Source organism: Maylandia zebra, linkage group LG5 (assembly GCF_041146795.1).
Source record: "Maylandia zebra isolate NMK-2024a linkage group LG5, Mzebra_GT3a, whole genome shotgun sequence".
NCBI lineage: Eukaryota > Metazoa > Chordata > Actinopteri > Cichliformes > Cichlidae > Maylandia > Maylandia zebra.
The window spans coordinates 10,806,556-10,822,200 of record NC_135171.1 but is presented as its reverse complement, the minus strand read 5'-3'; the positions used below and the strand labels follow the sequence as shown (position 1 = coordinate 10,822,200).

Here is a 15,645-nt window from a genome sequence, read left to right as displayed (position 1 = left end):
ATTACATTTGTGAGTTAAAGTGAGCGTTATTGACGCCGACAGGCAAAGAAATCGCTGTCCGCCTGCGCCACATACCTCACTAATGTAGATCCCAGCCTCATCCTCATCGTCAGTCCTGTAACAGATAGTCAGGCCGAGCTTGTCTTGAATGTTGTCTCTGTACAAATCCACCTCCTGGAAGGACACATGCACAGATTAATAACCTACATAGCTGGAATTATTTTGGCCCATAGAGCAGAGAAACACTGTATTTATACGTCTGTGTCCCAGGACTATCTAAATGGGATCAAAACTGGGACACCAGAGAAGGAGTGATCCATCAATCTCTGTAATGAATCTTTCAGCTGGAGGCAGCAAGGCCACAGGCTCCTGACAAAGCCCTCTGACAGAATGAGAGATGATGCAGTGGACTGCAGTTGCGGAGAGTGCCATTTTTCACTTGTCAACACGTGTAATCTCACAGATACAGATAAAGATATGAGCAGCGCTCGTTTTTGGGGGCAGAGGGCAGATTCTGAAAGGGGTTAGCACTCTAAAAAACTCGCAGCTAAAAAATGGAGACCATCTTTGAGGAAAAACCTCTGGAAAACACCAAAAATTAGATGACTATTCTTATTCAGTAAATATGATGCTATAGTGAGGTATGGTAAGCAGGGGTGATCCTCGTGAATGGCTGAAACCGACACTAGAAGTTTAGATTGTTGCTTCTAGCTGTTTGTAGCAGTCTTTCTTCTGGATTTATTAAATACCTGCAGCTTCTGCAGAGGTTTCTTCCTGTTTAAAGGGAGTTTTTCCTTCCCAATGTTGCCAAGCGCAACATAGTGGGTCGTATGACTGTTGGGGTCTTCATCTTACGATACAAAGTACTTCGAGGTGACTGTTGCTGTGATTTAGTGCTAAATAAAACTGAACTGAATCACAGGGATACCTATAGGATTCATTAATTTGGATTATATTATACAGGATTCATAACACTGACTGTGTGAATCTATTATTTTAACTAGCAAAAAAACAACTAAACAAAACAATAAATATAATTTGGGAAGAAAAGTAAAGTAAACAAAAAAGCTTCTGGTATTAATATAAACAAATTAGCGGTCAACCTGTCGGATTTGATTTAATCGCTAATTTGCTGTTGTGTGAATTTAAACATTATGAAGCAGAGTCATTCTTCAAGAGCACCTCCACAGATATTATTAATATCAGGCAGGTGGTCCCTGAGGTTTAATAAGAGGGGGAGCGAGGGTTGGCAGAGGTCAACGAAGGTGCACGATGGAGGTTTGATCGTGGCCTCTTCCAGCCTCTGTTAGCATCGTCAGATTCATCACCGCAGCCCTATTATCTTGTGCCATCTAATTATCCGCTGGGCCTCATCTCCACTGCGTAGGAGCAGAGGAAGACTTATTAGGCCCTGTCACTAATAAGTAATGATGTCACCGTTGTGCATCTGCTGGAACAAACCAGCAACTCGATTCCTGTCTGGCATGCATCTCAGTGTCTCCGCATAGGGAGACTGCTCCATCAATAAGTGCAATATATCAGGGCTTGGGGTCGCTAACAAGGCCATTGGAGCGGAGACGCCGAGACGACCTCAGGTCTGCTTATGGAGCAATAATGCACTTCTGCCCAAAAGTAGAGCTTCATTGAGTGGACGACTAAGAACGGAGATGGTGTTTTTACCTCATATTCCAGCTCCTCCCGCTCTATGTCCTGCTGTATACCCTCAAGGAAATCAGGGTCAAAGTACACGTGCCCAGGAGGATGCCTGAGGAAAGGAAAAAAAGAGAATACGATAAATTGGAAAAGAGTGGAAGTCAAATTGAACACACACATTAGGAAAGGAAACAAGAAGTAGTGACGCGTTTGTCAATCTGGATTTAATTTTGCCCCAGAGTTGGAAAATTAAATGGAGAAGTAGTGGGAAAGTAATAAGAATTCAATGAAGAAATCACTCTTGAATCAGATTCATTGAAACTGCAGCCTGAAGCTAATCACAAATTAACGCCGTGTTATTAATTTGTCTCGGAAATCAATTAAATCGCTATTATTCATTAAAGGGCGACTCCTGCTGCCACAGAGTGGAAAGTATAGCCAGGCTCCAGGGCTCACACACACACACGGAGTCAGAAACAAAAGATGCATTTTGAGAATGTGCAAATGAGCACGGCCATCATTTTAATGTGGCTGCGTGCCCCGGAGGAGCTGTTATCTCCCGTGAGTGACAGGGACATTTTCCCTTCAAACTTCCACACTGGTGTTACACGATCGCAGCGGTGCATTCTGCAGAGCAAGATAAGCTCTTTCAATTAGCATTTGAGGTAAAACGTTGGACGGTGACCAAAACTGGCATGACCTTTCCAACACTGCCGAGTTCTAACAACAAAGATTTCGACACTCTTCTCCATTTGGCAAAAGGAATTTCTGAACAAGCAAGTTGTGAAAAAGGCGTGAGGGGTCTTTAGAAACTGAGGGTGAGTGTGCTTAACTGCAGCTGGCCTTGCTTTAAACTAAGGAAACAGGAGAAGCTTAAGAAGCTTTTAAGAAGATGAAGAAACGTGGTCCAGAAAGGCTGGCGACACATAAAGGCTTATGAGACCCTTTCAAATGTGTCCTTTTTTAAAACCACTGGTAGACGGTTTAATTAACCACCTCAAATTTGAGATTAGTTTAATGTGTAACTTGAACACTTTGAATCGGTGACAGGGGAAGAGATTGTTAGCAACACAGTTTCATTGACATGTACAGTTATTTAATGTTCAAATGTGTGTCCCACACATAATTTACAGAATAAACTGCCTTCTCTATATTTAAAACAAGAGTTCTCTGACTACTCTTGAAATAGTCTGCCTCCAGTTGTTCTTGTGCCGTTCTGTGCTCACTAACTTGCAAGGTTGAACTCCTTGAGTAAAAAAAAAAAAAACGAGCTGGTACTTACTCCTCTGGAAGCAGATACTCCTCCAGCTCTGAGATTGGGGGTGAAGAGGGGGGCAGATTGGTGAGGGCCATGATGTGCTGGAGGGTGATGTCCGTCTGGGTGCTGATGTCTGTGACTTGGGTGTCAACGGCAGGGTTGGCCACTTTGGGGTAAGGGGCCCGACGCAGAACCTGGACCACGATGGGCTCCTTGGCGGTGCGGAAGGCCTCCACCGCCTGGTCGTGTGTGGCCTTTGAGAGGTCCTTTCCATTGACCTGGAAGGAGGAAGGAGACACCAAGGTCAATAACCATGATAATAATGGAGAAGGTTATTTTTCTATTTGGTGCCGAGCTCTCTCTGTGAAGCTCACGTCACACTATGCCCACACAAAATCAGAAGCAATGTTCTGTTTGAGAAATGACTCATTACCGCCTTCAGCTTGTTTTACAGGGTCACAGTTGGACCACGCAGAGTAAGACCTTAATTAGGAAGAGTCTCTCGTTAATTAATCGAGGTTATTATCCGTGGCTGCATGAAGAAGCCCTTGTTTAGCTAAGTAATTTCTTAGCAGAGGATAAATTTGACCTCCCGTCAGAGACAGTAGAGTGGGTGCCAGGCGCTAACCTGAGAAGATTAATTTGAGCAAAAAAGCTGCAGCGAGTCGCGAAGAAGAGGCTAATTAAGTGTGGCTGAGCCACTTAAAGTGTCTGAGTGCTGATGAGAGATGAGCACAGACCCTCAAAAGAACATGTCACCAGACCCAGTGTGACTTGCACGCAGATCTACGCTGTCCAAGAAGGTCACGGCTGGGTGTACAAATTAGATCTGTGGTTTATCGCTATAGGCTAAATCTTACAGGAAATTTACTGGAGGATCGACACTGGGAGCGAATCCAAAACAAGCGGCGGCTCGCTAAACTTTATTAACAGCTGAGGTTTCTTGCATGTAATCCGCAGCCTGGGTCAGTACACTTTATCGGGGTTTACACACAGCTGCCGTTCCGCTCTCAATCACCACGTCATGTGGAATTTTTTGGTCTGTGATTCCCGGATGTGTTGAGAGCTTTGATAGAATCTGAGCCTGAGGGTCTTCTCATTTCACAGGTCTCCTCCTCCTGCTTCTCTGCTGCGTTTGCACACACACGCACACACATGCTCATTTCTACCTAGAATGAAGGTACTTTCTCACATCAGTATCTAGTTTGCAGGTCATTAGGCATGTCATGAATCTCCAGCATCCCTTCTTCACTCTTCTTCACATCTGACACACGTGCAAGTCCCCGTCTGAGGATTAATTTTCTGATAAACATGTAGGTGGTTGCTGTGCCTGCCCCCAGCTATAGTAGTCTCATTCCAATTCATAGCACAGTTTGCAGACTTAACTGTAGTCCGACACATCAGAAGTAGCAGCAATATTAAAACACCTCCAGGGGGATAACGGTGGTATATACACACAACCCGACTTTGACCCACAGAACGTGAAAAGTGAAGGTATATTTTTATAAAAGGAGGACGTATACCAAAAAGCGCTAGGCTTGAGTATGTGCTGAAAGAGAAAGGCTGGAAAACGGAGGAAACGCTGTGGGGAGAGGCCATGTGCCTGCTAATAACCAGAGCAGATTAATGCTAATCCTGGGTTTGCAGGATAATTGGATCATCACAGTGGACTTTAAACTTTTTCTACATTAAAACTTGGCCAAAAAAAAATTAATAGCTAATTTGGGTTTGCTCAGAATAATTCAACAGTGAGAAAAGTTTTATCATAACAGAAAATGCTAATGTAAGAAATTCAATCAGTCCAGACCTGATGTCTGGACTGATCTTTGTTTCCCACAGCAGGCCACGATGTTGCACATCAGCTGAGGAAAACAAGCGCCTTTGTGCCTTCTCCCCTCTGCACGCAGGCTCCAGCAGTTAAACCTGGTTGCCAGGAATCCCGAGCCTACTTGAAGGCAGTGAACCAGAGACAAAGCCTTTAGTCCCCTTCTTGTTGTGCCTACAGCATTCTGCCTCAGTGCTCTCAATGGGGGAGGGGGGGGGGGGCAGAGTGTCCTCCCAACTGTGGAGGGGGTCCCACAGCCTCCATTCACTAGGCTCACCTCTGACACGGAGCGACCCTTTGCGGCACACTGGGAAAAAACCCACAACACTCTCCCGACACAATACACAATGCCTCGGCACCGCTGAGACCCCCAAACTGCGCCGTGTCAAGCCCCAACTCAGCCGCAGTTCAGAGCGCACAACTCCGTTTACACGCACAGCCAAACAAGCCAGACTTTAACAGGTTTAGCAGCTGCTCAGCTGCAACTGAAGGCCAAGTTCGCCTTGAGATGTGTTCTTCACGCTGACACCACGATGACTGACATGCAGAAATTACTCCGTCATCCTCCGGCGCATCCTCTGAGAGGCCTGGCTTAAATCCGTTTTAATGACAAGAGGGCGGCAAAGCCCCACTTAAAGGAATACTAATTAGTTTGAAATCAAACGACCGTTGCAGTGGTGGAATTTACACAGCTGTGGCTTTGTTATTCACCGATTTTCCTTCAATAAATGATCACATCTGAAGCAAAAGCAGAGCGGACGACCTGTATCACAGGACTTTCGTGCTCCGGAGCGCTCTTCCTCGGTGCTTCGTGTGGTAGCTGTGTCAGTCTTCAGCCTGCTGGGTAATAATAAGGGGCAGCAGGTGTGAGCCATCGAGCTCAGATGCTCTGGAAGGCAAATCAGGCTGGATTGAGATGTTGATGTGGGACTCTCTGTGTATTGTCTCTTCAGTGATTGGCAACCTGCTGCCAGAAATGCTTATCTGCCAGGCAGTGGGCTTCATCTCTTTGATTATTATATTCATATTACACTGCATGGAGCGAGGCGGCCTCTGTTTTCCATTTCTATTTAGTTTTTATTTAATCAGATATCCCCAGTGAAATCGAGCTTCTTTAAATACGAGAATGATTATGATGAAAAACAAGGGAAATAACTGTAATCAAGGATAATAAATGTAATAGACAGGACGGTTCTCTAAGCTCTGCTGTAACTCAAGCTTTTAGTTCATGCTTGCCACATGTGTACTGCACCACATCATCGCTCATAAGGTGAAATGGGTTATCTGCTAATTGAACGGTGGGTGCTTCTGCAGTCTAAGTGTTGCCGGGTAAGATACTAAACTCCAAACTTTCCCATATGCATCCATCAGTGAGGGGTGTGTGTGTGGGCTTAAAGACACAGAGTAAAAAGTGGCTTTATGAATTTTTGCTGTGGTGGAAAAAACATAAAGGGCACTCCACCGCAAATTATAGTCGTAGTTTTGAATCGGACACTGTTATCACTCATAATTTCAACTCGCCAATCATGTTGATGTGATGTCATAGCTCTGCAATTCAGGGAAAAGGCTGGAAAAATACTAAATGCTTGCTTGTCAGCGTTGCCTTCAGGGGTTTTCGCTTTAGGGGAGTCAGCTCAGGGAGTTTAAAGAGTGTCAAAGTTTGCATAAGGAAGAGGGCAAGGTGGATAAATATGTCAATAATAATATTAATGAGCAGCTTGCTCTAAGTGGCTGGTTGCAATGACATAAATACTGATGTTGTAGGAATGACACCAGTAGTGATGCTTTTTTTCCCCCTTCCTGCAGGCTCACATTACATTCAGCCGATTTGAGTTTGTATGTGGGAGGAGGAAATTGATATTATTATTATTTTTATTGCACAAAAGAACAGGAGTGTGATGCTAACTGCAACCTGCATCCAAGATAGAAACAACCGCATTAAGATGCTAACACGACTTTGGCTCTTTGCAAGCTTCTGCACAAACAGCATGCTAACACTTTGTTACTTTTAATAAAAGTAACAATAAATGTATAATACATTACTTTTTTTTGAATAATAATCCCAACACTGGACACCAGCATGGCAAAGTCTACTGCAGCTAATGATAAATGGAAACGCTATGCTAACAGTATGCTAACAGGAGCATTTTGAATCAGCTAAAATGAGACTAAACCAGCCCGATACACTACAATGCCAGTAAGACAGCCCCCCCTCCCACCAGTTCTAATCATCATCATACAGGAAAGGTTTTGCAGGATATTAAGTGAATGTAGCATTAGTCTTTGATATGGCTATTGAATCACCACATAATCCTTTAATAAAGAGGACAGCCAGTGTTTCTGTTCCTCGGGGAGATGCGGCGAGGTGAGCAGAGTGGAAACTCTGCCAGACACACGGTGCCTTTGACAGTGTGGCAGAGGAAACCCTGGGAACTTCACTCTATAGTCGAGCATTTTCAAGCAGTTTGAAAGCCGGAGCACTCGTCTTTCTGGTTGGGTACACTTCTTAGACAAATTCTTCCAAATCTCTATTTCCCAACAGAAAGGAGCGCTGACATTATAGAGAGCATGAAGGCTTATATTCAGTGGGGCCTATGCTACGTTTGAGTGGCAGCCTGAATGTAGGTCATTCTACTCATAAAGCACAGCTAATCCCTCTTTTATTTCACTTTAAAGCATCTTCATAATAATAATAATAATAATAATAATAAATTTTATTTATGAGCGCCTTTCAAGTCACCCAAGGACACTTTACAATAGAATAAAACACTTAGTAAAACAATGGCAGAATAAGAACAATAAAATAAAGCACAAGATAAAATGAACAAACAGTGGATTCACAGTGAATATGCAGATTTGAACAGATGAGTTTTGAGTTGGGATTTAAACTGGGGGAGAGAACCAATATTTCTTATTTCAGGGGGCAGAGAGTTCCACAGCCTGGGAGCAGAGCAGCTGAAAGCTCTGCTTCCCATGGTGGTGAGGCGGAAGGAAGGTACAGTAAGCTGGACAGAAGAAGAAGAACGAAGTGAACGGGCAGAACAAGTGGTGGTTAACAGGTCAGAAAGGTAAGAAGGAGCGAGGTTATGAATGGCCTTGAAGGTGAGCAGGAGAAGTTTGAAAATTATCCGGAATTTCACAGGGAGCCAGTGAAGTTCCTGAAGAACAGGGGTGATGTGCTGGTAGGAGGGGGTTCTGGTGATAATGCGAGCAGCAGAGTTCTGAACCAGTTGAAGCTTATGGAGGGATTTTTGGGGGAGACCATGCAGAAGAGAATTGCAGTAGTCAATACGGGAGGTAACAAGACTATGTACAAGAATGGACGTAGACTGGGTGGAAAGAGAAGGAAGCAATCTGTTAATGTTACGTAGATGGAAGGAGGCAGAACGGGTGAGGTTATTGATGTGTGATTTATAAGAAAGTGTACTGTCTAGGATGACACCAAGGCTCTTAACCTGAGGAGAAGGGAAAACTGTGGAGTTATCGATGGTAAGTGAGAAATGGTTTGCCTTCAAAAGGTTGGATTTGGTGCCAATAAGGAGGATCTCAGTTTTATCCTCATTGAGCTTTAGAAAATTAGGGGGTAAACCAGGATTTTAACTCGGATAGACATTCTGTAAGGGAAGAAGGTGGGAGGGAGGAATCAGGTTTGCAAGAGAGATATAACTGGGTGTCATCAGCAAAACAGTGAAACTGAAGATCAAATTTGCGGAAGATGGTACCTAGAGGGAGGATGTATATTATAAAGAGAAGAGGGCCTAAAACTGAACCTTGGGGTACACCAGAGGTGACGGGGAATAGGCGAGAGCGGAATGATCTTAGTTGAATAAACTGGGAACGGTCGAGGAGATATGATTGAAACCAGGCGAGGGGTGTGTCAGAGATGCCGAGAGAGGAAAGTCTGCTTAGAAGGACAGAGTGAGAAATGGTGTCAAAGGCAGAGCTCAGATCTAAAAGGACGAGAATGGTGAGAAGACCAGAGTCAGCTCCGATTAAGAGATCGTTAGTGACTTTAAGTAGAGCAGTTTCGGTACTGTGACATGAGCGAAAACCAGATTGAAATCTCTCATAGATGTTATTATTAACCAGGTGTAAATGAAGTTGAGCTGCAACCACTTTTTCGAGTATCTTAGAAATGAAGGGTAGATTGGAAATCGGACGGAGGTTGTTAAAGTTGTTAGGATCTAAAGAAGGTTTTTTCAGTATAGGAGTGACTAGAGCAGTCTTCAATAAGGAGGGAACGATACCGGTGGTGAGAGAAGAGTGAATGATAGCACAGATGAGTGGGAGTAAAGAAGAGAGGCGGGATTTCACAAGCCCCGTGGGCATGGGGTCAAGATGACATGTGGCAGGCTTTGATTTACATATGAACTCGGAAATATCAGATAAATCAGGAAGATGAAAAGTGGAAAAACGGCTCAAAAAGGAGAAAAGGTTCTGGAGAGGGCGTAGACACAACATTCGATCTGAGTTGCTGGTGGATGTTATCGATTTTCGTAGTCCAGAACAGCATCAAGGAGTTGCATGTTTCAGAGGAATAGAAGTGCGGTGGTAAAGCGTTGGGGGGTTGAATTAGTTTGTTGAAAACTGAAAACAGAGTCCTAGCATTACCCTCACAAGAACTGATAATACCAGAGTAGAAGCTTTGTTTGGCCTTGTTAATGGAGTTTTTATACTGAAGTACATGGTATTTATAGATTTCTGAATCAACAGTTAAACCAGATTTCTTATATTTATGCTCTAGCTGCCGAGCTTTGGCCTTCAGAGCTCGGAGGTCAGAGGTAAACCAGGGAGCAGAGCGAGTGAAGGAAACGGAGTGGGTTTTTACAGGAGCCAGAGAATCAAGGACAGTGCGTAGACAATTATTATAATATAACAACAAATCATCAGGAGTAGAATAGAAGTCCGGAATCTGAACATTGTCCAAACTGGTAGTGAGAATGTCCATATCAATGTTCTTGATGTTGCGGAACGAGATGAGACGGGTTGGCTTGGTAGAAGAGCAGCAGAGAGTGAGGTTAAATGAAAGGAGGAAGTGGTCAGTTATGGGGATTTCAGTAGCAGAAAGATTCAAGGGAGTAAGACCAGAACAGCAGACCAAGTCCAGGGTGTGTCCTTTAGAGTGAGTGGGGAAGTCGATAAATTGTTTAAATTCAGAGCCTTCGAGACAGGAGGAAAAGTCTCTGGTGAGCAGAAGGTCATTATTGTCCATGTGAATGTTGAAATCTCCCACCAAGATCACATTTGGGGAGAGAGATGAAAGATGGGTTAGTAGATTAGCAAAGTCACTGAGGAAGACAGGGTTAGGTTTGGGGGGGCGGTATACAGTAGCTATGATAGTGGGAATGGGTCCAGTCAGCTCACATGCAAGGACATGCAAGGACCTCTTCATGAGAGGAAAAACCTAAAAACTGAGAAGCAATTGATGATTTTTGTGCACACTTAGTGTTTTTTTTTTTTTTTGTTTTTTTTTTAAAGTCTTTAAAAATCTGCATTTTGTTTTTTAACTGACCAGGCAGGAAACTCTCCACAGCAGGAGGCTTAGAAACACAGCAGTCTTTATTTACAGCAGCCTGTGAGCTTACAGAGGATTACAGAACAAACAGCTAAAAACTTAATGCTGGCTGAAAGAGATACTGCTGTTTACTTTCACCTAATCTGATTGAAGCATGGGACATTGACTTCTTAACTGATCAGCTGTGGATAAAACAGATTACTTCAGTACGCTTTCTGCTCCCCATCTCAGGCCTAATGAGCCCAAATGAAGGTGTGATGTGTGTCTGATGGAGATGCTGAACTTCACCGCACTCCATTTGTCTTCTGCTTTCAATCTCTTTATAATAAATTCTTTTCAAATAGACTATTAGACATAATTTTTTAAATAGCTTTTGCACGCCTGTATCTCCCACTGTGTGCTTGTGTAGCCCGGCCTGCCTGAGCAGAGTGTGGAACATCGCTCTCTGCCCCTCAGCACATGTATGAAATTACAGGTATAAGGCAAAGTGAAGGGTCAGGTTCACGGGGCTGCTCATATCAGCAGTCAGGTTGAAACCTAAGGATTGTGCCATGTTTCATTTACGCACTTATCTCACACCAGTGCCTCAGGCGCCCCCTAACTGTCCAGCTACACAGATGTCGACCCACACTATAAACACACACTTACCCCATCACAGCTCTTTGCCAGGGCCAAGTCTATTTGTCCATGGCAGCAAAGACATTTTTGCTCTTAGGGGAGAGGAGGGGGTGGGGGACAGAAAAGTAAATACGAAAAGCCACAATCTGCGTCGAGATAGGACATACTGGAGCCATCCACGGCCATAACTACATTATACTAGGACACTAAATCAGAAAAAGAGCTCTTAGTCAACGTCATGCTGGGAGAGGCCAGATAATGAAAAACACCCAGAAATCAAACATCTGCTTCCAAGGTCCTGGTGCTGGATACCAAGACACCTCCAGAGGATCTGCGTGACCCTGAGGGGATCAGAGCTGTTTTGGCTAACAGCATTAAGTGGGTATTAAGTGGGCAACAGTATTAACTGTTGTGGCTGAGTGCTGTATATAAGTACATGAATAAAGCTCTGCTTACAAGGTTCATGAACACTTATTATATAATCACCAATCTTTTAATCATGTACCCGCTGTGACAATCAGGGTGAAGCACTGCTGCTCCTATAAAACAACAGCTGAGTGAAACTAATTAGGAGACCTTTACTATGAGCACACACACCTAACTAATTAGAAGACAACCTATTCAAAGCTGACTAGGACCTATTCTATCGTCTTATAATGGCATCGGGTCTGTGGCTAGTGTTTGTCCATAACAATGACGACAGTTTAAGCCAGTTCAACTTGGTAGGTTTTACTTTGAGTCATTATTGAGTGAGCAAAGACAACAGTCATTTAAAAAAAAGAAAAAAAATTACAAAATTGTTAAACTTTACCTGTTTGTCAAAGTCAGTATCAATTTTCTTTATAGAGCAAACGTCACTGTACTAAAACACAATGTGCTTGAAATATAAATCTATGTAGGTTTGTGTACTCTGTTATATTTTTATATAATGTGTATAGGTTATAGCTTTTAAGTACCATATGGAGTTATAGTTGTGAGGAATTTGTCGAAGCTTTTGGTAACTGGTCCTTGTCTTTTTAAATGAGAAGAAAAAAAACATCATGCCACTAAAAGAGAAGAGTATTTTTCTGCAATTACAAACTGTGTAAAAAAATCTTTGTATCAAAATAAAGCCACACTTGTGAGACTTAATCAGAGGTGTAAATATTACAGAAGATGCTACTCTGTCAAAGTAACTGAGGATGGAAATAAGATTTTTCTTGCCTAACTTCTTTTTTTGGATTTTATAGCATAAAAACTCTTTGAAAATATGCTGCGGTAGACAGTAAACTCCAATAAAATTGTGAATCGACATATTTACACTATCTGTGCAAAGACTGATGCTGGTGAAGTGAAACACGGCAAAGTTGCAGTGAAGACATAGCCTGGTGTTTTGCACGACACTCGCAGTCAATCAGTCAATCTTTTAACTGTAACTGGGCAGAAAATGCTGATTTTCTGACAGGAAATAGATCTAAGCCATTGTGGGAGATGGGAGTTTTTCAGGAAATGAGACATAAGCGCGATTTTTAAAGTTTTGGAAGCCTTGCTACCCTGCTGTTCAAACCTTCTGTTTGCAAATGACAAACAAATAACGTATACTTGCTTTAAGGCATTCAGAAGGAAGCTAAAATGGGCTCGTGGCTGAAATGAGAGACTTCACCCTGACTGCAAATAAGATAAAAAAGGATTATTCTGAACTGTGAATCACACAAAGCCACTCTAGTAGGGGTTGGCAAAAGCATAAGAGCATGACTTTAATTAGTACTTACTTGTCAGTTATTTCCACTGGTGGAAAAGCTACATCAAAGTAATGATAGCTTTGTAGGGGATTAGCTTGTAGGTTCAGTTTCAGCTAAATCTGAAGTTGGCAGGCTAATACATCCCTTCTGGTTTATTCAGACCACCAAGAAATCAGCTAACATAACAACGATATCAGGTTAACCCAAGACTGTGCGTTTGTTGTGCTTCCTTTGACAATTGCACCTAAAAAACAAAAGAAAAATTGTTTCGGCAATTGTGTGGCAGAGACTGGTTGAGTTAATCTCTCAAGAAATATCTAACACCATCTCATGCTACACCTATTAAGTGTGCCAATATTCTGTCAAAGTCCATTAAAGGTCTGTTTGAGAGACTCGCAGCTGGCTCGCAGTGTTATACTGCTGTACTGTCAGCATCGTGTTATGTCTCTGTGATCCCTCTCTGCCATTTGCTTTAGGCTCACACTAAGTACACAGGCTCCTGTGAGCGCTCCACCGTGGCAGTCAGCCACCTGCTCCAGTGTGTAACAGATGTGACGGCACACCGGGACCGATCTTCGCCGTTATTAAAAGCCGGCCATGCTCAAGCGCTGGCGGTCCCTGCTTTGTCTCTGCACGCTGTCCGTGTCAGGCTTCGTTACGGGGTGCCAAGGAGCAGGCAGAGCTGGGTCTTTGAAGACAGAGGGGGTCTCTGGCAGCGGGACAAGGGGGGCGGAGGACTGACTGGATGAAGAAAGTGTTTTGTACAAATATTTCCATCTCATTTTTTTGTCTGCTTGGTGGAGAAGATGTCGCACTGAGACCATCTGGCGCTATGACAACTTGGCTTCTTGAGCCGAGCGTGACATCTTAGCAGCGTTCAATCAGAAATGTGGCTAATTAGGCAGCGGTGCGTGGAAAGCTCCGGATAGGAAATGTTCCAGCGGACTCATTTGCAAACTTCTTTTGCTCAGCAGATCAGTCGCTTTTGGTTTAACATGCATGGAACAGAGGAAAATAAAAAAAATACAGAAAGCGAGAGCTAAGAAAGCAAAAGATTTAGCAGGCAAACAACAGTCCAGATCAGTTCAGCATGGATCTGAGCCACAGTGGGCAGTTTGTGCTGAGGCTCTAATTAAGCTCGGGTCTCATAAGAGCTGCTGCACGGCGCCACAGCCATTACGGAGCGCTTCTGAGAGATTAAGTGCCGTAGGACTGTCAAACAGAGTTTCCAAGGCCTCTACCTTCTAATCTCTGACAAAAGCAGCTGAGCTTACATCTCCACACGGCGCTTACCTTGAAGCTTTGAAGAAAGGGGCCGAGGGTTCAGCGCTGTCAGAGGGGTCAAGTTGAAAAGGGAGCGCTGAGCCCACTGCAGCTCAGGCCTTTAATGATCGTGACGAAAAGGGAAAACACTTCTACAGACTGCAGCGTTGGCTGCGATTGATAGACCCTAACCGTGTTTGATCTCCAGAATGGCTCTATTGACAGTCAGCACTGTAAACAAAAAAAAAAAAATCTGCAATTCCTTGGAGACGGTAATGTATGCAGATCCTCTTAATGAATTCTTCCCAAACAGATTGCTCGAGTTACCAAGTCAACTGAGTGTTTCGAATCCTGCCAGGACTGCTTAAAAATGCCTCGAGGTAGGAAAAAACAAACAAACAAGCAGAAAAAAAAAAGATGTGCAACTCTGCTGACTTTTATAGAACAGTGCAAAACCATATTTCTCATACTCCCAACATGGGATTTAGAGCTAAGGTGTTTAATGAACTGGAAAGATTTCAAGTGTTCATGGATTATTAAGTCCTTGGAGAGATGACGAGCAGAGTGGAGCGGGCGCCGTGCCAGGGCCGCTGATCAAGAGGATCTGCCTGTGTGTTATCAGTGAGGAGAGGGAGGAAAAAAACGGCTTCCCAGAATCGCCCCCAGAGGTACAAGCTGAGAATTTGCTCACATATAATATTTCACTCATCGCCTTCTACTGTACTATGAAAGAGCATGCAGCGCAAACATGCACTACATATTCATTTTACCGAATGGTTTATGCATGAGCGCCAGAGCTATGTGCCCGCCTTCAGTGAGACTAAGCTCTAATGAGCTCGCAGCCACCATCAGACTGCAGAGACAAAACATTCAGAAACCAGGCTTCAGTGCAATCTGCACACTTTACATCAAATATTGCAATAAATAAGTAAATAAATTGAAAAAAAGAAAAGAAAAATTAAACAAGTTGCACAGCAGATAATTATTTCAATCAAAAACAAAGTCCACTTGTGGTCTGATCCCGGTGGAGATGTTTACCAGAGGTATCATTACTCTGAGGAGAGGAGCTGAATCACTGAATCAATACCGAAGCAGTCTGAATCACTCGTTTTGACAGCTAGCGTTTCTCAGACCGCCTTTCGGAGCTCATCGTCTGTGACAGACGTAATTCTTCTCCGCCCGACAGATTTTACCCTCTCTTCATTTCTGCAGTAAAGGCGTTTCAAGAAGCTGTAAACTTGTTTTTATTAGCTGTGAATTGATTTACTCAGTGGAAGCAAAACAAGTCATACAAGCCTTCAGGAAAAAAGCTGCAGGTTGAAAGAGACAAACACAACACCATTTTAGGGCCTGAAACGCTCGCTTTTAGTCAACAGACTGAAAACACTCTGATACAGCGACACTCTCTCCTTCCAAAAGTGATATCTGATGTTGTAAACCTGACATTTTCTGGGCCTTTAAATCTAAGATGACACTAGATAATCTGATCTCACAGCGAAAGACGAAAATGGTTATTACAGGGACGCTGCAAGCATGAAATACCATTCCATTACCAGTCTATGCATCACGCTGGGTAGGTCTCATGAGACACTGTCACACTAATTGGACTGACACTAAAAACTAAAAAACACTGTTAACCACATGAGGTAACAAGTGACAAGTAAGCTTAAATTTACAATATGTTTTGAAGAAAACCAAAAAGGACAAAACAAGCCCCCCAAAAAATCGTGCATTCTGACAGTTTAGGATTAGTGTGATGATCATTCATGCAGCAGATCATCACACTGATGCA

At 43.3% G+C, this 15,645-nt stretch overlaps 1 protein-coding gene across 3 annotated transcripts in view; it reads right to left on the bottom strand.

The window, feature by feature from the left end:
- Positions 1–15,645, bottom strand: part of pdzrn3b (PDZ domain containing RING finger 3b) — a 99,143-nt gene that overhangs the window by 3,318 nt on the left and 80,180 nt on the right. For all 3 annotated transcript variants that reach the window (XM_004567410.5, XM_004567411.5, XM_012923621.4), the window contains 3 exons: positions 2,936–3,189; positions 1,681–1,765; positions 76–174 (listed from right to left, as the gene is read on the bottom strand). In XM_004567410.5, the coding sequence (XP_004567467.1) occupies positions 76–174; positions 1,681–1,765; positions 2,936–3,189 (438 nt within the window). The remainder of the gene's footprint in view (positions 1–75; positions 175–1,680; positions 1,766–2,935; positions 3,190–15,645) is intronic.